General features: G+C 42.5%; 1 protein-coding gene across 7 annotated transcripts in view; it reads right to left on the bottom strand.

Annotated features, from left to right (window-relative positions):
- Positions 1-24,461, bottom strand: part of LOC113130340 (inositol 1,4,5-trisphosphate receptor type 1) — a 60,660-nt gene that overhangs the window by 20,902 nt on the left and 15,297 nt on the right. For 3 of the 7 annotated variants that reach the window (XR_003295693.2, XM_026306878.2, XM_026306872.2), the window contains exons 10-42: positions 24,351-24,446; positions 24,028-24,072; positions 23,115-23,269; positions 22,413-22,512; positions 21,881-22,041; positions 21,638-21,779; positions 21,305-21,463; positions 20,585-20,757; positions 20,013-20,132; positions 18,883-19,077; positions 18,484-18,735; positions 18,231-18,372; positions 18,001-18,154; positions 17,693-17,883; positions 17,459-17,591; positions 17,309-17,363; positions 17,056-17,221; positions 16,788-16,949; positions 16,623-16,697; positions 16,375-16,512; positions 16,168-16,293; positions 15,864-16,064; positions 15,525-15,776; positions 14,984-15,109; positions 14,754-14,882; positions 13,145-13,265; positions 12,739-12,923; positions 12,504-12,652; positions 12,299-12,410; positions 11,549-11,584; positions 6,607-6,654; positions 5,147-5,279; positions 3,725-3,912 (exon numbers count right to left, since the gene is read on the bottom strand). Coding sequence is in view for 6 of the 7 variants with exons in the window: in XM_026306878.2 (XP_026162663.1) it covers positions 3,725-3,912; positions 5,147-5,279; positions 6,607-6,654; positions 11,549-11,584; positions 12,299-12,410; positions 12,504-12,652; positions 12,739-12,923; positions 13,145-13,265; positions 14,754-14,882; positions 14,984-15,109; positions 15,525-15,776; positions 15,864-16,064; positions 16,168-16,293; positions 16,375-16,512; positions 16,623-16,697; positions 16,788-16,949; positions 17,056-17,221; positions 17,309-17,363; positions 17,459-17,591; positions 17,693-17,883; positions 18,001-18,154; positions 18,231-18,372; positions 18,484-18,735; positions 18,883-19,077; positions 20,013-20,132; positions 20,585-20,757; positions 21,305-21,463; positions 21,638-21,779; positions 21,881-22,041; positions 22,413-22,512; positions 23,115-23,269; positions 24,028-24,072; positions 24,351-24,446 (4,620 nt within the window). In the remaining variant the exon portion in view is untranslated. The remainder of the gene's footprint in view (positions 1-3,724; positions 3,913-5,146; positions 5,280-6,606; positions 6,655-11,548; positions 11,585-12,298; positions 12,411-12,503; positions 12,653-12,738; positions 12,924-13,144; positions 13,266-14,753; positions 14,883-14,983; positions 15,110-15,524; positions 15,777-15,863; positions 16,065-16,167; positions 16,294-16,374; positions 16,513-16,622; positions 16,698-16,787; positions 16,950-17,055; positions 17,222-17,308; positions 17,364-17,458; positions 17,592-17,692; positions 17,884-18,000; positions 18,155-18,230; positions 18,373-18,483; positions 18,736-18,882; positions 19,078-20,012; positions 20,133-20,584; positions 20,758-21,304; positions 21,464-21,637; positions 21,780-21,880; positions 22,042-22,412; positions 22,513-23,114; positions 23,270-24,027; positions 24,073-24,350; positions 24,447-24,461) is intronic. The other 4 variants (XM_026306874.2, XM_026306876.2, XM_026306875.2 and 1 more) reach the window with 4 other exon arrangements.

Genomic DNA, 24,461 nt, shown 5'->3' with positions numbered 1-24,461 from the left:
CGTTATCAGGAAGTATCTAGGCCAGTTCTCAAAGTTTGTTACATAACCATCTGCCTTTCCAGGTTATATGTAAAACTGGGCTACTGGAGGAAACAAATAAAGGAGAGTCACAGGAAAAATGGACAAAACAAGCCTCGTTTTTCCTGCTTCAAGGACCTTATCTGTTGGTGTTTATACCCAGTTTGATGTGCACCATTGGTTCGTGCTGAAACATACTGCAAAACCTTTTTATTCAGAATGAAAAATAATAACCCACCAATTAAGAAGCCAAACATGAGAGTGCATGCAGCTTATTATAACGCAACACAAAGCAGCGCTAACAGTTTTACAGCCAAGCTTTTTTCTTTCCCAAAGAAACAATGACATAATTGTGTGCTTGTAGCCCAGAGCAAATTCCAGAGCCTTGTGATCCACCCCGGCCTTCCACCACTGAGCAGCAGCCCTCCTGCACGTACGCACTCTGCCAGCACTCAGGGTTGAGCAGATAGCAGCATGCGGAGGTGGGGGGGGGGGGCTGCCAAGCAAGGCCATCATGTAATAAACAACGGGATGACAGGGTGGAGGGTGCAGGGAAGGGATTAGCTGAACCACTGGCGACCCACTCACAGCTCTCAACTCATGGCATGTCTGAGGTGCAGGAATGGTGCGATGGTGAGTGGGGTGGGGGGTGGGGGGGGCAGTAATAGTCATGCCTGTCTGTTTCTGCTCTCATAACTCTGCCCTCCATCAGGAGGCTAGAGCATAGGCCTGCGGAGGGGGGTGGGAGGGGGTGAGGACGGCAGGGCACAGAGGATGAGGCATGAGGCCCAGGGCCTGGAAAACACACATCAACTAGTCCAGAACAAACAAAGAGGGAAGAGTACCTCCTCCCCCACCCTTTACCCATTACATAACTCACACAGACACACACACACACTAACATACTTGTACAGTACAAGCACACGTAGGCTGGAGAGCACATATGCTAATACACCCGCTGACTTTTACACTCGCAAAACTAGGTCAGCTGTCTCCAGCACAGGCACATGCCAGGTTTGAAAGGACACACCCACATATCACACATGCAATACAGTACTCTCTCCCAAAGTCTCCGGCTGCCAATTTTATTCTTATGTAATCACATTCAATTTCCTCTGCCAATCCCTTTATTAATGTTGGCGTTCTCATCTCTAGGATATCCCAGGTTAGAGACACTGCGTTTACTTTCAGTGTGCAGTCAGAGAGTGCAGGTCTGGCAGGACTGGCAGACTATGTATCAGCGTGACCGAGGTTTATAAATCACTGCAGTAGACGGAAGTTACTGAATTGATGGTGGATGGTGGGGGATGTATTGGTCATGTACGAGTTATTAATTACTTTGTCCTGCAGCAGCAGATTTTTCTTTAAACAGACGGTTTCTAAGAACTAAGCTGAGACGAGGCGAATGGAGTGGATCGAGTGAGTCACTGAAACAAAGACAAAAGCTGGAACACCACAGTAAAGAAAAACACCACAGCAAACTTTCATTTTTTGGTTTCTTTAGAAACGTATGTGAGCTTGCGTCTTACTGACAATCAGAAGCGAAAGCGTAAACTTTCAATTCTAACCACGTTGCTGCCTCTGTAGCGTTTCGATGCTGGTCCTTACACACTTGCTGACAAAATCTGTGCTGCCGTATCAAGATGCCATCTGTGTTTTGATGGCGCGTGAAAAGCAAGGACAAAAGTGGCATGTTGGAGGGATGACATTATGGATGAAGTAACACATGGCGGTCAAGGAGAGAATGGAGCGATCGCTCCAGGGGAGGATTAAAGGGAGAAAGAGAGAGAGAGAGAGAAAGACAGGGAAGAGTATCTCAGGGCCCCCCTGTAGTGTTGGGTAAACACAGAGCCTGTCTGTTTCCATGGAAACAAGCCCCGAGTGGATGAGACTGAGAGGAGCGGGGCGGGGTGGGGGCGGACAACACTGAAAAACAAGGTCATAGCGCTTTCCCTTCTCTACTTCCATTCCGCCACTTGGCATCAACAGAGGGATGTTATGTAACAGCTATTTATACTCATGCTCCCTTTTCCTCTCACCCTCCCTCTCATGTCAGGCAGCACCACATGCAAACCAAATGGAACGGCTCCACTCTCCTTCCAAGTACATTTTCCTCCTTTTCCTCGCCTCTTCCCATTTTCTGTTCCTCACAACAGTCATTCATCTCGAATGACCTGAATGACAGCGAGTCGGCCGTTTGTTTTCGGTTAAATGCACCTGCAATGCAAGCGTTTTGGAGGGAATCGAGATTGCGTGCCGTGCGGTTACAGGCCAGATGGCTGATGAGCAAAACGTCACAAGTCACAATTTGCATCTGTCTGAGCTCCCTCATCCACATTCCAGCTTTTCTGTGGCAGAAATACAGAAGAGGACTACAATGGTCTGACTGTTCCTAGAACATCATCAGCCTGGCATGATAACAGAAAAAGCATGTGTGCAGGAGCGAATGTGCGTGCAGTCTTGACTTATTCTGTGTGGTTTAATTCTGTGTGCTATGTAGGTCATGAGTAAATAGTTAACTGTGTTACGTGAGGACAAGATATCCAAGACCCAACAGGTGCTTGGCATGTCAAGTAAAGACACTGAAACAAGTGAGCAGCAGGCAGATGTCTGGGTTCACGTACACTCAGACTGAAGAATGTTTAGGAAACTCTCTAGTACGTCACAGAACAAAAATATTGTCAGGCAGCAAATATTATATTACCTATTGTGGTGCATTTCTAGTGCTGCATACAGTGTTGTTTTCCTGCAAAGAAACCCGTGTTTCAGAACAAACTTAAGTATGCCAGGGTGACAGCAGCTCCAGCTTTCTCTTCAATCCCCTCTGTGTTCACCCAACTCTCCGCCCTCTCTCCCCACTGCCCCAGTTCCAGAGGCCCAGCACGACCCAGTTTGGCCCAAGAGAGCACAAGAGTACAGGAGAGAGGCTGGAGTGTTTTCAAGGCTGAGACATTCCTCATTGTTCATTCACACAGGCCTTATATAACACAGACTGATCACGTGACGTAGCTCTGCAGTAGCCGTGGAAAGCCAAAGCATTATCTCCGCCACAGTGGCTTCCTCGCTCTAATCTGATTATGCAAGCCCCACGCTTATACAACAACACACAGATGGACAGACAGATGGAAAGAAGCAGTGATCAACAGACAGAACAACAGACAAAGACATGAAAAAGGCAAACACAAAGAGAGCAAGTGACAGATTAGTTAGCTCAAGTTAAAGCAAACTGTGAGCGGAAAAGAGAATTAATGGACATTGTCTAATACAAACCCAAAGGTCCAAAGTGAAAAAATTAAATATTTTTTTATAATCCACTCACTACTGACATCAGTACTGGCCGGGCCGGTCTTTGAGCCAAAAGATATAGTGCTAGATATGAGGGGGAGGAGAGCGGCTTTGGTAATGTATATGAGCAGCTATAGTGGCACACTGACCCACATACTGTAGATCCTCTAGTAATGAAAACTTCCATCCATGACACAGTGTGATCCTATTGTAACAGGTCATCACTGTGGGATAACCTGAGCCCTTCGACACACAACAGGCCATGAAATGAATACACGGTAGGTCAGTTGCAGTAAGTGAACTAGGTAGATATGTACTTTGCAGCAGAAGAGTCTAGCATGTTGTAGGGGCTAAGCTGTTTAATAATTAAAAGTAGATTCAAAGGTTCTTTCAGTTTCCCTGAAAGTTTGTGTGGACTGACCTGGATAGTGGTGTTTCCACCTTCCAGCAGTGCAATAGCCAGTAGGATGCTCTCTTGAAAGACTCTGTCACTAGTGGTGTTCATGATGAGGTCAATAACCAGGTCAGAGGCTCCTTCTTTGTCCAGGTGACACTGCACCTCTGCCAGGCTCATTTCCCCACGACTCAGACCCCCAGGTACCCCTAATGCTGCAAGACAGAGACAAGCCAAAATGCCAAATCAGAGCTGGGTTTACCATATCAGGTATGACATTTCTAATTATGTCAGATCGAATCAACTATAATTTTACTGAGAAAATGCCTTGTTTTTAAACAGGACCTAATTGTTCTAACTGTATAATCACTTATTAGCAAATTAAATAATTTGAATTAAAAAAAAAAAAACAACAACACATGACATGATGATCCAAGAAAAGTTGCTAAGGTCTTGCTGTAGAAATATATTAGTTACTAACAAATTACCCAAAAAAGTAGCATGAACATAGAAAAAACATAATTTATTTAATCGTAGGAGCAAGAAATGAAATGATTCACGTTAACATAAAAGCATAAAACTGACTATTTGACTGAAACCTCTAACTACAGTGATGCTAATCCTGTACTGACCTCCAGAGTAACTGTTACTGTACAGTTGTGTAATTCACTGTATATGACTTGGCCTGTACATTTCCCTCCCAAAGGCCCCAGTATCAGGGTGCAGGAGGAATTATCAGCCCGGTTCTTGTTTCTGCAACAGGTGCACTGGCTGCTCTCACAGGAAGTAGCAGTCTGTCTCCTAGCAACAGTGAAAAGTGGATCACACAGGGGAGGAGTACACCTCCTGTGGTCTGGACGTTTGCTACCGTCTCGGTGCACATGGGGGAGATGGTGAACTGGGAACTAGGGTGGCTTTTATTGGTCTAAATATGTCAACATCTGGACCAGTCATCACATCTGGATAATGCAAATAATACACAGGCACGATGGTGTCGTTTCAGACTTAACACATTCTGGTTGTTACGTCAATATGGGAGTGGTGAATTTATGTGAAAAACAGACTCACCAATATGTCTACATGCAGATTAAATGCTACATCAGACCTGTTGCACATCTAAACCTGTAACTGTGTCTTCACAGACATGCATTGCTTCAGTATTTTGCAATAGTAATGGCGTGTTGTGGTCTACGTGCTCAATGGAAGCTCGCAACGCAACTCTGAGTTATTGAGAGAACCTTGTTTTATTAAAACTTCATGGGCAGAAAACGTTATAGCTAACCAAAAAGGTTTATGTAGACTTTGCCCCCCTGGTAGTAGTGGTAGTCATACTTTTCTTTGGCAGAGCCCTCAGCTCAGTTAAAGATGTTGAAATATTTGGTTTTTAATGGCTTGATACTGGAACCACACAGTATTGGGAGATGTACAAAACCAGTTGCACTGTTCCACCTGATTGGTTTTTTCCAGGCCCTACTGGACCGAGGGGACCATTGGCAAATGACGTCAGACTGTCCCGCCGCCCACCACTCCGCTGGAAGTTGCCATAGTAACGGTTCACCAGGATCTGTCTCAGCACCTCACCCTACGAGAGGAAAGAATAGGAAGGATGTGATGACGTGATGTTTGCAATAAGAAGAGAGAGATGTTGCATACCAGAGATTACTTATCATCAGAGATATACTGCATATGTTAAAGACCCCATAACCTCAGAATAACATAGCCTGCCTGCCATTACAACCACACTCTGTAATCCATAGGTACTACTTATAAAGTTTACATTTTACTGCAAACATTTCATTTTAAGGATCCCTAAATATCTGCACAGAAAACCTGGCAGACATAAACCAAAGTTTATATCATCTACCACCCACAAGGCCGACACTGTTATGATTATCGTCAATAGCAGTGACCCTTTGTAGTGACAATGTGAGGTCCTGCTTTTCACTCAGACAGACCTGGGGCCAGCCCTCCCACACTGTGACTCATCCGCTGCCAAACAGTCGGCAGCACGACTTTGCCGTTGTTATGGCAACCGCAGCCCAGTACCTACCTGAGAGACCTCCCATGGGATAAAGTGAAGGAAATGAAAGGGCTTTTTTGTGTATTGGTGTGTGATTATGTGCAAATCACTGTCAACTGTGCGTGGTGCTTGATAAATGACAGTGGCATTACGTAAAATCCACTGTCACAGTTATGCTCTGGAGGCCAGGATTAGTTCCTGCAGGAGGCATAAAGAACACTATTCTCATCTTTTGTTGGCAGGAGGTTAATTAACTGTATGTATTGAGTGTAACAACAGACTGCAACTGGTTTTAGGCAGAAAATTATCCCCTTGTCTTAATGGAGAACATCAACACATTTTCCTGAAGTCTTGACTTGTGAGGAAGATCCTGTCTGTACATCATCGAGACTGATGAACTGACAAACCTGGCTGTAACAAGGATTATAATAACGGTATGAAAAAGAAAAAGAAGGGGCTTAGGGTGTAATGAAAATGCAGTCCCCTCTGTATGTAAATGAAACTGCTTTAAATAACAACCTAGTGATGTAGTCCTCTTGTTAGGGGCATTTAATTTACACCTAAACAGCCATTAAACATACCTGTGTGTAAAATAATGTTCTTCTCTTTGAGACTATAATAATATATTGACAAAACTCAGTTAACATTTTGTCGCTGGAACACCGACATTAGAGCCAGGCTCTATGTTAGAAATGCCTGAGGCTCCGTAAGTGGAGTATTGAGATGTTACCACAAGCAATGAAGGTAAGTGAAACACAAAAAGCAGGGGAAAGGTAACAGAAGTATTATTTTATTCAAGTGCAATAGCTGCTATGAGTCTAAAATGTGTGTTATCTCTCCATGAGTTTTTTTAGTTACAATAAGCTGTCATGCCGTTAAAAGTACCTACCCTCTTCTGGTCCTCCAACAGCTTCTCAGGCTGGTTCTGATTCAGCTGCTGTGTGCAGTGACAAGTGAGTGGTCCAACAGATACAAACATACGGTTAGCGTTCATGCAGCACAAAAAAGGCAATTGTCAGGTTAATAATCATATAACATACCTAGTAAGAAGTTTTAAATGGCCATGCAAAGTCTTTGCTCAGGGTGAGCTGTCATGCATTTAATGCCATGTTAGAAATTAGGGAAACATTGCGGTTGCGGAGGGTTAAGAGAGCCAAGACAGGAGATGTGTACAGCGTTAAATACCACGGCTGGAAATGGTCTGCTCTGTCCAAGAGTAAAATAATCCTTAAGAGTAAAAACTTGAACATGTGGCTTTTTTGGCTGGGTGCAATGAGTTGTTCAGGAAGACAAAGAGAAAACATGTAGAATTCCCCCAAACTCTGACTCTTATCCATCCATCTATTCATCCATCTATTCATCCATCCATCCCTCAATCCATCTGTACATCCATCCATCATCTAGCACTTATATCTTGGAAGACCCAGGAGGGGTGGGGTCAGCTGACACTGGGCATGAGTCTGGGTACCCCCTGGACAGATCACCAGTCTGTCATTGCACATAGAGACAGACACTCACACCTATGGGCAGTTTAGAGCCATCAGGTAGCCTAAACCCAAACTGTCTTTGGACTGTGGGAGGAAACTGCCGAAACAAGCCATTCAAGAAACACAGAAAAACCGAAATCACACTAAACCCGTCATTTAAAATCAGTGAGTAATCAATGAGTAATGACAAAACGAAAGGTTCTCTTTTTGAATATCGTTATGAGCAAGTGAAAAAGCAATAATCAAATGTGGGTTGAAAAGGAAGCTCCGCAGTATTAACAATTCAGTACGTCTATGTACAGCATATGTTCACCACTGGGAAAGTGGTAAAAGGCAACGCTCCAATAAATTGTTATGTAAAAATACAATATTGGGAGGGGCAGGCGAGGAGAGAGGAGAGGCAAGGCCCGATGGGGTTAGAATTACATAATCCCAGAAACCAGGCCACTATACCAGTGACAAAGACCTGCTTACAGAGGCCATCTGTCACCAAAAACACAGGGGGGCAAGACAGAGAAACAGCGAGTGACATACACAAGGGACAGAGAACAGCAAACACACACACGGAGAGGATTTACACACCTTGACAGGTGGGCTAGTCCCTGTCAGTCAAGGTCAACAGCACGATGTATTTACAGTATATACTCGGTGTGTATGCAGTTTTGCTTCTGTGCACACTTTTGACTTTATAACCGACAGTCTGACACACACTCAAATTGACATTCACACCTATGGACTTCCACGTGTTTGGACGGTGGGAAGAAGCAGAAGTACCTGGAGAAAAGCCACGCAGGCACTGGGAGAACATGCAAACTCCACACAGAAAGGCTGTGGGGTCGAACCTGGAACCTCCTTGCTGTAACGTGACAGTGTTCATCACTGCATCACTATGCCGAGCTCGACTGCCAATATATTAACCAGAGGCAAACTGAGGCTGCACCCTCCCTCATGTAGCACAGGTAACACTGTACTATACTGATAGTTTCTTAATTTGTTATGAAATGTTTTGGTTTTTTTTTTAGGATAGGTACTGTGAGAACGAGAGGATGGCCTGAGAAATTTATAATTATCAGTTTTGGAGATACTGTACATGGCTTTCAGTGGCCAGTGTTTTATACAGGTAGGAGACAGAGACTCGGCTGGTATGTGGGTGGTGGAGGAAAAAGCAAAATGAGAAAACTGAGAAAGAGAAAGTGACAGACAGAGAAATGGTGTGAAAGCAGAAAGGGAAAACACTAAGTATACTCATATTAACACTTTAGATTACACATTATAATCATATTAGTTAGTTATGCTTTTTAATGTTTCTAATATGCGGGGCAGCACGGTGGATAAGAAGGTTCCTGGTTTGAAACCCATCAGGGGCCTTTCTGTGTGGAGTTTGCATGTTCTCCCTGTGCTTGTGTGGGTTTTCTCCAGGTCCTCTGGTTTCCTCCCACAGTCCAAAAACATGTATGTCAGGTTGATTGGTGACTCTAAATTGCCCATAGGAGTGAGTGTGAGTGTGTGAGGTTGTTTGTCTCTATGTGGCCCTGTGATGGACTGGGGACCTGTCCAGGGTGGACCCCTGCCTTTCACCCAGAGAGAGCTGGGATAGGCTCCAGCAGATCCCTGGGACCCTGGTTAGGACTAAGGGGGTACAGATGATGGATGGATGTTTCTAATATTTCAAGCGCTGTTGTCCAATAGTTAAACTATGTGACGTGTGATATTCAATTTCAAGAATTCAAACTCACTTAGATCCAAGCTAAAAGTTGGTATATTGGGGCAGAGTTCAGGAGTAGGTCAGTCCTCACACAGTGGGAGCAGCATCTTCAAGTCTGTGGACATTACCTCACTGCCACCACATCAAACCACAAAGCCATATGCTGATCAGAGAAGATATGTGAAGCTAATCAGACCACAGACACCGCAGCAACCCCTCAAAACTGCCACATCCGCACCAAACACAGTGGATTCCATCAATGGAAACTCCCCGGGGCAAACCCCTGATTCAGACTTACACCTCTTAGTCTGACAAAAGAGGAAATAAATGTGCACACAAGCACATAGACTTTATTCTACCTTATGTTTAGGTGTTTTTCTGAAAGTGGGCAAACAAACATGTCTCTGTATCTTTGCAGACTGAAACTGAGTCATGTTTAAACCAGTGGTGAATGACATGAAAACTGGGGTTTACCACTTGGCTGCTTGTTATATGCAGACAGAAACACAAACTAAATTAAAAGATGGTACTCTGTCATTTTCTTTGCAGCTGACATACTACACCAGAACTGCAAAACAAATTTCTGTCTTGATCTGACAGGGGAATGCACCGCTGTGGGTGTGGAGTGTGAAAAATGTGGTGAGTAAATTACAAAAAAAAAAGAAAAAGGAGCTAGATGCTATCTTAAAACTGAACTTTGAATATTCTTCTAAATCTGCCCAGTGAAAAAGCGTGCCAAGTGAACAAACAAGGAGTTGAAATGGATGAAAAATCACTTGTTTCCAACATGGAGGGCTTGCATAACTGCTTTGACTAGACCACACGCACAAAGCCAGGTGGGAGAAGAGTGCAGCCTGGACAGTAAAAGCCCAACACACTGTATCCTGAGCTCCTCTGCCTCTTATATAACACTGACAACTAAAGAGCACTGGATTTAGCTGATAATCACCTCACTGACATTTAGCAAGCAGGTGGTATGTTCACATTGGTGGTATGCTATCTCCGTTTATTTTAAAAACGTCTTGCAAGCAGCTACTGTGCAGAACACAACAGTATATGTGAGCCACGTAAGCTACAGTATGTTTCCGGCTAAACAACCTCATATGTTTGTCTTGCTTCATTCCAACCGTACGCCATGCTCCTGCTTTACCCAGAGGACAACCGAGGAGACGAGAGCAAATTATGCACTTTCACACCTACACAAAAACTCACAGCCAACTTCATTAAGTTGACACAAGGTGGGTGTGTGTTTGCATTCATGTGAGAAAGGGTGCGAGTGAAAGTGGGGAGGATTTGGAGCAGTTGAGGAATTGTGTCACAATGATTTAAAGAGGCCAAAGGGAAAAAGAGGAGACGGTAAATATAAAAACTGGCACATTCGGGAAGAGGAACAGGTTTCCACTCAACTGCCACTCTTACATCAGAGCTGCTTTTCATGTGTAGACAGACAGAGATACAATACTTAACAGGTGTGTGCAGGGATCATCTCTCCCTCACACGCTCATGCAAACAGCTCTTCACACCCCTGACACCTCTTTACCACCATGCTCGCAACTTGCATTTATACACGCTGGTGCACGCACACACACACTCACACACTCACACACACATACACACGCATGCACACACACAAACAAACAACGGCAGTGTGGGTTGGCAATTACTGCTGAAGGTCACACATCAGCAAAGAGGCTGAGTTCCAGGAAAAAAAAACTGGTTCTTATGTAACCTCAGCCCAGGGTTGGCAGGGGCCCAGGAATCGTGCAGCTTGCAGGCAAGGAAAACTAGGACACAGCCTCAATGACTGCCACAGCCCGACACACTCATTAATATACACACATACACAGCACGCACACAGTCACAGTGCCCCCTGTTGGTGCCCGAAGGTGATTCAGGGGAAACACCCTGCAAAAAAGCTGAACAGTCACAACGAAAGAAAAAAAAAAATAAAACACCTGCTTGAAAACAGGACATGACACAGCTTTAAGGCTTTATTCTGTTAACCGCTGTGTCAAACATGAAGACACGGGATGATAACTTTTATGCTATGAGGAGCTTTATTTTACGACTTTCTCATTTATTGTCTTTCCTCCAAGTATTTTTATGTAATTTAAAATAAATGATCTTTGTCAGCTGGTCGGTAATCAGTTCTTTTTTACTTAGCTGTTATTTTCCTTTCTTTGTATTCATGAGTTTGTCTTGAGGGTGAAATAAAATGTGAAATAAGTATTTAACTGAAAATAATGTTAATGAATGCCCCAACATGACTTCCTATGATGAACGCACACAAACGTCCAGCGTGAGGACAGTGAGCAGACGCAAACGCAGCACTGGCAGATGGCCCAGACAGCAAGTGACTCACCTTGGAACTTTGAATAACACAGCTCTGTTGAGCAACATGCACACATCACCCATCCTCTCTCTCTCTCTCCCTCTTTCTCATGAATTTCAGTGAGAAACTGTTTCATGGCAGCAGGTATTAAAGAGAGAAACCAGCCCACTGTAGTTTGCTACCAGCTGTGCCTAGAGCCCCAGCTGCCTACAGCACAACACATACAGTACAGTCACTAGTGTTACGCAGACATAACAGGCAGGATGTCAGAGAAACAAGGGCATGAATGGTAGAAATAAAAAACAACCTTAGGCATATCCATCTCATCATCAAAGGCCCTGAGCTGAAAGAGAACAGAGGGTTTATGGGGTTAGATAACAGCACAAGAAGGAGGAAGCTACAGCAGAGCTCGGTGACACAGCATGACATGTTAGTTAAGTCTGTGTGAATACCTATTGACCTCAGAAGGTTAGAAGGGATAGTACTTATGAATGGATATTGCCCACAGTGAGCAGAATTAGTGCTGTCTCTCACATCGGTGACCGTGGCTGAAAGCTTTTCTGAGAAGTGAACAGTCCTGTGTCAGAGGTGAATGTGAGTGTAAGGACAATCCCCTTCAAAATAAGGGCACTTTGGCAGGATGTGTGGGTATGTGTGTGTGTGTGCGTGTGTTTGGACAATGTGTGTCATATTGTTAAATCATATAAATACCTACATAGAGTCCAGGGCACAAAAATGTCATGAATTAAGGCCCAGTGAACATATAGAGAATCTCTTATTTTGTTGTTTTTGTGTTAAAAGTTTACTTTATAATTTAATTTTGGTCTTCCCTTAGGTGCTGTAACACCAAGATGCTTTCACCTACTGTTTTCTGAAAGTTGACACTTCTCCCTACACAAATCTGACAAATATGCAAAATATACATTTAAAAATATCAATGTATTTTCTGTAAATGTATTGATATTATATTTTTACATTCTACAGTGTATGCACAGTCATATCATGAGAGTCGAGTGTATAATCCCACTATGGAAATGTGAAATGAGCTCTCTCCTACCTTCTCTCCATAACCCCGGTCTTTGGTCATCATCTCTCGCAGTGTTTGCAGAACTTTGATGCACAGTCTCTCTTCATTTTCCTCCAGCAGCTGTTTGGTATGTTTGATCAGTCTGCACAAGCAGAGTAACTCGTCAGTACACTTCTGTACGTATACGTGACATGTCTAATGTTATATTTAAGAAGGTATTGCTATTATTCCTTACTTGCATATGAAACCTCCACTCTCACACTTCTTGCGTGAATCTGTGTTTTCAGGAAAGAGCAGCTCGGGTCGGTGCAGCACATCCACCAGAACTGACAGCTCAGCCTGGACCAACGGACGCAGTCGGTCCTCAAGAGCTGACACAATGTCCTATAGCCCAAGCGAAGAAACATCTTTACTGTTTCCATAAATGCACAAACCTGAATGAAGCACAAACACACTCAGACACACTGCACCTGCAGCCTCTCAATGATATTCCTATAGTCCCGTGATGCAGTCACCATAGAGTCTCTGCGAGCAGCGTTGCGAGCTGAAAGTCTCCAGCTCATGGCTGTCTTCTGGACGATGTTGTTGGATTTCACAAACAGGTTGTTCACCTGGTTGTCTAGGTCCACAGGGATGGCTATTGCTCTGCCTTTGGCTGTCAGGAAGACACAACACACAAAGGAAGATAAAACAGCTCCATGAGCTTTTATTTAAGTCTTAGAACTAGCAAACATCAAGAACTGTGACTTTAAATACAGCCGATGAAAAAATATCTGTGTATGATGGACTGGTTAGACCTTAAAAACTATGGGGCTTTATAAGACAAGATTTATTTCTTAAAGCTGATATGGGAGTTGAGATGGATCCTGATCTTACCGACATCAGAGAGCACCTTTATACAGTTCTCAACAAAGCCCTTCTGGACTGGGAAGAGCCAGTTGCAATGGTAGACCCTGAACACTGCCTGCAACAGCTGCACAAACACTGGCTGCCTGGTCTGAAAGGAAGATTTGAGAAAACAGACAAAACAGTTTTAGAAAATTATATTTCTATTTTGGAAAAAACTTCCAAAGTCATGAAAGAACGATAACCAACTGTCATCTACCCCAACAAAAGACTTTACTTTCCCAGGAGATCCATCAAAAAATGTTCACACCAAACCAAATGTTCACATATATATCCAATAAATAAAGTACAAAACAAGAACCTGCAACACCAAGCACTGTTTTTTCTTTTTGATGAAACTGCAACAAATACCTGAAATATTTTCCCCAACAGAGAGGCCTGCAGCAGAGGATATAAGCAGTGAAGAAAATAATCAAGCTGCATCATGCACATACTTTCAAATATATTGCTTTACATTTCCCACTCCACAATGGAAACCATCATTTTGTAAAACAATTTGATCCTGTAAAGTGTGTGACATGACACTTAATGTTTGTTTTGTGACTGCATCTAAGTAGACCAGAGCAATTAAAGTTAAAAATACAGCTTGGAACATATTTTGTGAAAAATATACTCTTTCTATGAATATTTAAGTGTTTACTTGTAAAACAACAAGGGGATCTTTTTTGTGCACAGACAAGGGAAATGATTAATCAGCACAACAGAAGCCAAAAAATCACTAACTAACTGGTCTTAAGTGTATAATGTGGAATGTGTTCTACAGGACCGTGGCTAACAGAGCTCTGATTAATGCATCTAGACAGGAGGAGAAGGGGAACATTCATTGTCCTTAACCACTTCCAGTGATGTTAATCAGAAGAGGACTTCCTAAGAAACTCCACAGATGCACTAATTTCACCACTTAGTGAAGCACATAATATAAAAAACATGGCAGAGGATGGTTGTAATCTTAAAGTCTGTTTTTTTTTTTTTTTTTTTAATGAGGAGCTTGTCTACACTATTTGGCTGAAATTCCACAGGGCAGGTTACACAGACTGTGTGTACTTACGTTTTTTCTGACGGCCACCTGAAGAATGGCACACACACACTACATTAAAAGGTCGGAGGTTAGCTGGTATTTACATGCAGGTATTAGAAGAGGGGAAGCCCTGATGCTCAAACATCTATGATCTGTCCTCATGTTATCTGTCTTTCTTAGAAATGTCATTGCGCCCAGATTAGATAACAGCTTAATGGTATGTGTATGGTGAGATGTATTCTGGGAAGATGACCTTTTAACAGGAGAGTCCACTGGACATTTCAGACATACTGTATGAGCGAAAGGTCACGATAAGTCTATAAGGAGAGTTCACGGCAACAGATTTAGTGCACATGTACATTACAACCTACATTAACTGAATTATAATAGCCAAATCACCCATATCTGCTTCTCAGTATTTTAATAAAATACATTTTCTTTTGGAGTGAAACTGGGTTGATATTAACATCAGTTTAACCTACTTAAACCAACATATGTGCTTTTAAAATTCCTTGCATAGTGCTGCACACAGTAGGTGTTAATAGAGTTGCGGCTGCATACCTGCAGGCTGGTGCTCTGGTCAGAAAAGGGTGAGCTGAAGAAAGTCGTCACGATGCTCATGACTGTTTCTGTCACGTAACGCTCCAGAATGGTGTCGGCATGTTTACGATCACTTGTATTGTTGCAAACCTGGAGAACGCGGAACATAAGAAAATAACTCACCTAATTTTAGCATTACTCTAATTTCCCCGGGGAGATTATTGCTGCCATAGAGCTGTCATGTTCCTTACTCGGCAAATGTCAACCAGGAAGTTCTCAAAGAGTTTCCACATGTGGTTGGAGGTGTAGATCTCCTTCATTTCTACCTCAGTGTCCACATAGCAGTGGTTCAAGAAGTTGATATATGCGATCTTCACCTGGAGGGTTATGATTAAAAGGTTATGTAAAAAAATTTGTTCCAGTCAAGTTTATAATCAAATACAGAAATGTAGGATTAGCGGTCGAATCTATTTAAATGTGGGAAAATCATGAACAATAATAATGTACAAAACCCCTTGAAGAGGATTTTTCACTGCACGGTACAGAAGCTGCAAAGTGGACGGCAGAAAGAACAAGATGTTCTACAAGTCCAGTTCTGCTGAGGGCTGTTTAAAATTAATCAAATCTTTCATGCTGGAAGACAGATGATTCATGATGCTCATGTGAACGGGGTAATTTAATATTTACAAGGAAATGAGCCGCAGTGACAAAAACCTCAGTGTCACAGCGCCGACTAATTTTGCTTTTACAACCGTGTTATGTCATAGCTGCTAAATTCTTAGGATGTCTCACCTCAGGGATACAGTCCTCATGGGTCACCACCCGCACAATGTCATCCAGTGGTAACAAGGAGTTACACTTGATCTCTGTGTAGACATTCTTGCCCTCAGTGCAGACAGCCAAGAGCTCCACCAGGTGTATGTGGTACATCAGAGGACTGTTTTCATCCATGCGGTCCCTCTCCGATCGCATCATCTGGACCAGTGTCTGGAAGGAGGCGCGATCATTATAGAAGACCAGAACATCCTCACCTGCGTTCACCAGCTGCAGGAAGAAACAAATACACACAACTGCGTCAGGACACAAGGAGACAAAAAGCTGTAAATGAACAACGTGGAAACGAGGCACTACCTCTGCCATCACAATGTCCTGACACTTTTTGATGAATTTGTTCTCTGCTTTGACAATAGTCTGCAGAAACTTGAGGTACTGGACATTACGGCCGTGTGTCTCAATGCAGTGGACAAAGTGCTGAACCACACGCTCATTGATCTCACTGCACAGCTGGAAGTTGTTCATGAAGATATGCTGCATTGTGATGGCCTCTAAAATCTGAACCAAAGAGAGAAGAGAAGTAGCATCAGAACTGAACACTGTTTAAAAATCTAAATTATTGACTTCCAGCAGTGTTTGGTGTTGCATGATGATTGTTCACCCCTGGGTTGAGGAAAAGATTGATGTGCTTGTGAAGCAGGGCTTGATTCTGCTGATTTCCTGCACAGAAGTTCTGCAGAAACTGGTGAGCTAGCTTCATGATGTCCTGCATACGCAAATCTTCTCCCTTGAGGTGAAAATGGCTAAAGTCAAGGTTTGTCCACAAAACTCATGTCACTGAACACAATGTCTTTGACACCACTGACACCTTTTCATAGGGGATCTGTAAAAGCTCAAGGACCACTGCATGAGCCCCCATGTTCCTCAAAAGTCTCTGCTGCTGTTTCTTGCTCTTCCGCCCTGACAGACCTTCTTGGACACACAGCCTGCTGAGACGCAGCAGGATCTGGTACGGTAAAGTGAGAGAAAAACAAGAAACAAGGAAGTGAGATTAAAAAGTTACACAATATTTTTTGCAATACATGCAGATAAGAGCTTGTCTAGTATGGTAATTACCTCTTTCACCACTCTGTAGTTGTAACTGCTTGTACTTTCTGCTTTCTTCGGTTTGTCTGACCCCCCTGATTCCTTCTACACAAAATGCATCAGACACAAAGGCGTTACTGTAGCTAAAATGCTTCAGTGTGCTTTGCTTTTTTTTTGATGCACAATATACTGCACCTTTGTAGTGGACAGCACCTCCCCTGCATCCATGCCCTCATCTGGCCCCTGCCTCTTATACACCCAGAGCTCAGATTTCTCTACAATAGAGCGCAGCTGGTCCAGATCTGACTTTATTTGCTTGTAATTCTCCACATCTTGGCTGGTGACCAACAGCTGGACCTATTAAGGCACATACATATGTAGCATTATGGAGTATGGAAGAGATAGACGGGATGGAAAGATGATGCTGAAACCACCTTTAAATGCCACCGAGTCGTCACAATACCTGTTTAAAAGCCTGCAGAACCTCCTGCCTTTGGCTGAAGTGCCTAAAAAGCAGATGCAGGGCTCTGGACACCAGAGGAGGATAGTCATGCATGGTTAAGTGAAGTAGGACCCTCAGGAAGGTACGACCACCATGATCGTCCAGGTCCAGAGGGGTATTCTCTTCACTAGATAAATACAGAACACATATTCATGAAAAAGCACTGTCTTTTGCGTATTTCTTTGTACTTGTCTTATATTAAAACTGTGATCACCTTCCACCAAATATCCCCTCTGCCTGCTCTTCTATCTGTTCAAAATCCAAAGCTCCTGGAATCACAAAAATATGACAATGTTTATTTAAAAATAACTTCATTTCATGGAACAAACCACTGGTGTAAATTGCAACCCTATGTTAATCTGACCTGGCATATTGTTTGGTCCTTCCATTACTCCAGGTACAGATAATTCAGTCTGGGAGTTGCTCTCATCAAACTCCCTCTTAAATATGGACAGCAAACAGGATATCCTGTAGTCCAGGCGGACATTCAAAATAAACTGCAGCATAAAAGTAACACAAGTTTTAATATGAATATAAAACTATGATATTCCATTTACACTGTATGTACGCCTGAAGTATATTATTGCATATCCTTCACCTGCAGGATCTCGATGATCTTGAGCTTGGTGTCCATGACAAGTATGTCCTGTTTCTCTGGTTCGCTCTGAGTTTTGACGGTGTCTCCATTGGATCTGTTGTTGGACGGCGTGGGAAGGAAGCCCCCTCCTCTCAGGACTACTTGGGACATCAGTTCTCCAACACCATGAATCGACCTCATCACATTACTGCCTGGAAACACACACACACACACACACACACACACACACACACAAGCACACACACACACAGTTCAGCTTGATGCCCATCGGGTATTTGGTCCACCACTGACTCCAGGGGCATTTATACCTTTACTCTCATCTCCTTTGTCCAGTTTGTTGAAAGGGAAAATTGTGCTCACATGGACACAGTCCAGAATAGCCAGCAGGATTTTAGTTAGTCTCAGCAGATCACTGAAGTTGTAGAAACCAAAATAAATCAGGTTCCTGGCCAGATTCACAACCTAAAAATGATGGATGCATTAAATAAGTTTCTCTCATAATGTGACTATTGTGAATCTTATTGTGTATCAGACCAACCTCAAAGGTGAGCTTGTTCTTTTCTTTATCTGCAAAAGGGAAACTCTGACACACCACATCTCTCAGGTAGTTCTCAACAAACTCCATAGTCTGCGAGAATCTCTCCTTAATTTCATCTTTAGATGTTCCATCATTGTCATAGCTACAATAACACAGAACAATCACAAATAAAACTATAACAATAAAAAAAAATGCTCTCTAGAAAACAAAAATATTATTAAATTAACATGTTAAATGTTTTCCATCCACTCACTCGTCAATGGCAATCTCTGAAGGGATCTCAGACCAGAGTCGTGCATATTTGACAGGAGTAACCTGCTCCTGAGGGTCACGGTCCACATGCATGTGCAGCATCATGCGACAGAAGGAGGCTCGCAGGTCATAGGGCAAGTCTTCGTCTGACATGCATCGCAGGATCAGGTCGACATCCAACTGGCCAGAGATCTTGTTGATTGCCAAATACTGGCGGTCTAAACACATCCTGGCAAACAGGTTCAGCTGGTACCTGTAGTATACATGTACAGAAGAAGGCACAAGTACACACAGACTTACTTTGAAATTGTGAAATGTGTCTGAACATTCCCATAACCAAGTTATTTTACTTTCATAGATAATGACTGTAATATGTTGAATGCACTATCTAATTTATTACCTGTAGTAACTGATCACCTCCTGGTCCTCCTTCTGGCCCTCCTTGGCGTCCTGAGCCAGTTCCCTGATGCTTTTACTGCGGATCTCTTTATTGCTGTCCTTCCAGAACAACCACACTTCCTCCTCATCCTCCTCTGACTCCACAGAGTTCTCCCCGAGTGGCGGTGCCTCGATTTCAAATCTCGACAATACCAGTCTGCAATAAGAGCAGGTAATTAAAAAATGAATCACCCAAAGAGAGCGGGGATAGGCTCCAGCAGATCCCTGGCCCCTAAATAGGAATAGGTGGGTATAGATAACATCAGATAGATATGTGTATGTATGTTTGGTACAAGCTGATGGGAATAAATGAGTATAAGGCAAAATATTTGTGACAAATGTTAAAAGTTATTAGGATTCAGACACAAATACTGCCGACATTATTACTGTCTCCCTTAGAGGCTCTTAAAGCTGATGTGATAAAACCTAGTACATGAATCTGTACTAATATATAATGTATCCAAATTTTTAATACAGCCCCATAGGGTTGTAATGAACTATTATTTTTCTTATTGATTAATCTATAAAATGTCATTATGAGCCAGAGTTTAAAGTGATGTCTTCAAATTTGTCTGATTAAACATTAGTAAAAGTCCAGTACAGTTGGAGATACACTGATCAATTAACTAATCATCTAATCACTCATCCATCCATCCATTCATTCATTCATTCATTCTTAGTCCAACCCAGGGTCATGGGGGGCTGGAGCCAATCCCAGCTGGCACTGGGTGAGAGGTGGGGTACACCCTGGGCAGATCTCCAGTCCATCACAGAGCTGACACATAGAGACAAACACTCACATTCACACCTGTTGAAATAAATAAATTGGAATAACTTGCATGTATTTGACTGTGGGAGGAAACCAGGGCATCTGGAGAAGATTCAAGCAGGCACGGGGAGAATATGACATCTAATCATTTTAGCCCAAATTTTAGCTGTTCTTTACACCTTTGTAGCCCATTATATGAAATTAGGACAAAGTTTATATGCTAACAGACTGTTTTTTAATTAATCAGTCATTAGGTTTGGATGTAAATCAGTCGATGAAGTCGATGAAACTGAATAAGTGAAGGTGGAGCGGAGAGCACTTACTTTGTTTCTATAAGGATGTCTGCATTAGCTGGATCCAGTACTGCGTTACAAATAAGCTCCTGTGTCACAGGGATGGACTTATTCATTGACACACACAAGTCTGACAGATAGTCCAGGAACCTGGACACACACACACACACACACACAAATAAATAAATTCAAATCATCCATGACCCATGATAAAATAAAACCAAACTCTAAAGTCAGTTATGTAAGCTTGACAAATAAAACATCTTTCCAGTACATTGCACTGATCTGCTGTAACTGCAAAAGGGAATTTTAACATGGAGCTTAAAAGATATTTACAAAGTGAACTTGCACATCACTTAGGTTTTATGTTAAAATTACATGCCGACTGTCTTTGTTCATGGCTGTGGTAGTTTACACCCATGTGCAGTCTTGCATTGTAAAACTTATTATGTGCATTTGTGTACACAGGACAAGCCATGGGACCAGAATATGCCAATTACAATCAGGGGTCTAAAGATTATTTACAAACTATCTTAGCAAAGCAGCAAATGATTTAATCTGTTAGTCTGATCATTGTGTCTACAGCGTACAGACACACTGACCTGGGCTCACGGTTCTTGCGGACCAGACTAACAAATGTGTCGATCTCTGCAGCAGTGATATGTTTCTCCAGAAGTTTGCGGTTGTTATGCAGCAGAGCTGTGATCGTGTCCTCTGCCAAAACATCATAGCCAATTTGCTTCTGCATGAAGCGAAACTGTTTGGCTATATATTCCTGCAGGACACAGATAACCAAGCTGAACATACACAAACCAAAACAAGATGATTTGTCATTATTAACTCTAGGTGTTTATGTTCTCCATGAGCACTATAGGGCATAACCTTCTCTATATCCATTACTTTTATTAACTAACAGAGGTCCGTTTGGTCTTTGTTCATCGGGAAAAGCAAACGTTAGGAACACACTGGCTTCTCATACTCAACCTAATGAAACAGCGAAGAGAAACTAGATTTCTTAGAAAAGGGGGATGTTGTGTTTCACATATACAGTAAAAACATGTTAGAGCATGTGCGTGAATCATACCAGGGCTCTGTGTATCAGCAGAAAATTTGATAAACGTCTCAGCAGACTGGTCTTGCATAATGCACAGTCACACACAGTTACACATTTTAGATTGAGGGCATGGTTTATTTTGATAAGCACAGCAGTGAAACTAGAACGCAGGGGCTTCTTTCACTTACCATTAGATTAAACTAAAGAAAATTATGATGCACTTTGGCGTGTACGCCCATGTCACACTTGGAGGGCTGATGGACTGTACCTGGTTCTTGCGGTAGTCCTGCTGAGAGTGACGTAAAACCCGGTAACACAAGCGGCAGATGTGTCTGAAGGGGGCATGACGCTGGTCAGCCAGCTCCTCCAGTTGCAGCATGGGCCCGTCTCCACTGTCTGTGAAGGGAGCCTGCAGTAGCTTGAAGATCTGAATGCAGGGATAAGGTTGTGACGATTGTAACCATATTGAGGTTAACGCCAAAAGAAGGCACCGACACAGACAGCAGCCTGACAAACATGCAACTTTAACAGAAGGTTAATGAGATTTAAATAAGTTTACATTTGATGGAGAGTGTCATCAAATTGTATTAAGACCTATTACCTGTTTGAGAATATTCTGCTCTCTCATGAGTTTCTGGCGTTCTCTGTTTGGTTTGTTCACCATGATCTCTAGAACATCCTGCCCATTGTTGGGAATGTCCACGACAAAGAACACCAGATCCTCCAGAAGCTTGGTAACCGCTCTGGTTGTATGTGAAAACACACAAACACAAAACGATAATTAATGATAATTCATTCATCTTTTTTCCTGTTTCACGATCGGGCGTCAGCCTGACTTGTATACCTTCTCTCGTTCTGAGTGATGGTGCCTTTTTCCAGCTTTCCAGCAATAGATGCCAGCACCTTACTGGCATCATTGGCAAAGTCAAGGTCTCTCACTTCAGCTGGGGACACGGGCACAATCGCAAAAGCCTCTTTGTCCTCTTTCATTGCAGATGTGCCGATCTTGAATCAGAAAAGAAATATAAACTGTACCATCTATCAGAGGAATATTTTGAGTACTTAGATCTCTGAAACATTTGTTTTAGCTCTTTTTTAAATACGGAAATTGAAGTTAATACAAACTGAAGTTGTACATTGATTATCTGCAATTAATATTAATTTCAAAAACTCTTCAATAACTTGGGAATAACTTGTATTAATGCATTTTCAGCTGACAATGGTTGGCTTACACTTTTATTACTGCTGACCCCTTTGATAAACCACAAAATCTCATAAACCCAGACAGAATTTCACTTCAACGTCTTGTACATTTGAGATAAGCTGCAACAACTAACTGATGATAAACATATTATTGCACATGAACTGTCACTCACACGCAACATGACAGGCTTTTCCTCCTCTTTGTCTATTGGTTGGTTGGTGCTGTGAACCCATGTGTTTGTACACAAATGTCTGAGGCGCACATATGAGTTCCTGAAAAGACATTTTTAAAATGTTGTTATGTTTGCGTAAATGATTCCAAGTAAAAGTCCTGCTTTCAAATTGTAGCTATCAGCTAAATGTCATAGATAAATGACTCTGAAATGTAATGAAGTAGAATTATAAAGCTGCATAAAATTAAAATACATAAGTAAACCACATAAACTGTATACATATACAAAATTAGATGTATAGTTTTCTATTCCTGGTAAAATGCTGTGTCTGTGCTCTATTTAATTTGTCACACATGACAAAAAAATAAAAAATCCATCTACACTACAAACACAAGTGACCAGTATAACCAAAATGATGATGAGTAAGAGCAAGAAATGATTGCGAGTAAGAGCAGACAGCACACATTACACTAACAAGCACCAACACAGACATAGTCTTTCCCAGGTTTATGGCTCATAACCATATAATGATGACTACAAACGTAAAAGTCCCCTGCTGGTAACGTGTCTGATATTTGACCTTCTTGGAAATAGTGACAGGCCAGTGAATGGACCACACTCTGCTCTTGAGTCATATCTGCGTCAACACCACAATGAGGAGATTTGATGCATTTCACCATCTCGTCACTATGGGCTTCCTACCTGGGTACCAGCGAGTCCCCCCCTCTTAAAGTGGTAGGGTCGAGCTCAAATATGGAGGAGATGTCATTTCCATCAGGAACAGACACGAGAGTATACATGACTTTGTCCTGGGGGATTCGCAGACGAGATCGCAAGACGTCTTGTTCTGAATCCAGCTGGAAGGACAGGTCATGATTAGATATTACCTGTGTAGGAAAACTCTTGTAACTACACACAGATGATCACTTTCATCGCAGATTATCTGAATGGATGTTAAAATCAACAACAGTCAGGTTGGTCACTGAGCAGGGTGCAGATTTCTAGGACCTGACTGTAAATGAAGTACAGTGGCTGAAGCAATCGCTGCTCAAATGCCCATTAGTCTTTGACTAAGTCTCAGTAAAAGCCAATAATGGTCACCAGAAAGGTGTTACAACTCAACAACTCCATCAAATCAGTCTGAGCTTTAAATGGACTAGACTGGACACAATTAAATGAAGTCTTTGGTTTGGTTACTTTGGTCCTATTTGGGACTTTGGAGTCCTGTTTGAAAAATAAAATACTGGGGGCTAGAGGAGTAGTAGTAGTAGCAGAAGTAGGAGTAGTAGTAGCAGTGGTATTAGTGGGAGTGTCATTGTCTGGTCAGCAGATGCAAACAGCTTCAGGCAGGCAGCCACATCCAGTTCAGTGAGCTGTGGTAAATAACTGGGGCGCCTTCACAGTGAACGGCTGCCATCTGCTGGCCAAAGGAATGTGATGCCTTCTCACTCTGATGTTGACTGCTGGTTGATTATTTCCTCCAGTCACATTTTAAACATCTGCTAAAAGACTTTGAAGGGAGCCTTAGGCATGAGTGTGTGAGTTAAGTGGTATAGCAGTGTTGTGAACGTTATATATGAAACTTATTCCCAATACGCATTTCAACTGAGCTTACTGAAGAGCGGGACTCCAAGCACTCCTCTTCATATTCTGGATTCATCTGCAAAAACACAAAGTGGTGAGTAAAAAGCCAGTTTAAATATCATCATTTAGTCAAAATCCCATTTTTACTTTTACAGAGAAATGACTGAAGTAACAGTCAAATAAACAGTGAATATTTCTGACTCACTGGACATCAGTCATGTCTTTAATCTTAATACTTGAGCACCAACAGTAATTCCTAAAATGTGTCAGTATTTAGTATTCGAATATAAAGGTGTAGTGTGATATTTTATTTTTTAATTTTGTCAGTAGTTACTAAAAACACCGTGGACTGACCTCTGCAGCCAGGTAGTGTCCAGTAGCCAGGTGTTTGAACCTGAACAGGCTGTTCCAGTAGCCAGCGCCCCCTCGACATGGATCATGCTGCACGACCTGATTCAGGAGCAC

Source organism: Mastacembelus armatus, chromosome 5 (genome assembly GCF_900324485.2).
Source record: "Mastacembelus armatus chromosome 5, fMasArm1.2, whole genome shotgun sequence".
NCBI classification, from domain to species: domain Eukaryota; kingdom Metazoa; phylum Chordata; class Actinopteri; order Synbranchiformes; family Mastacembelidae; genus Mastacembelus; species Mastacembelus armatus.
Note: the sequence above shows the minus strand (reverse complement) of the source record. Positions and strands in the feature narration are given on the sequence as shown.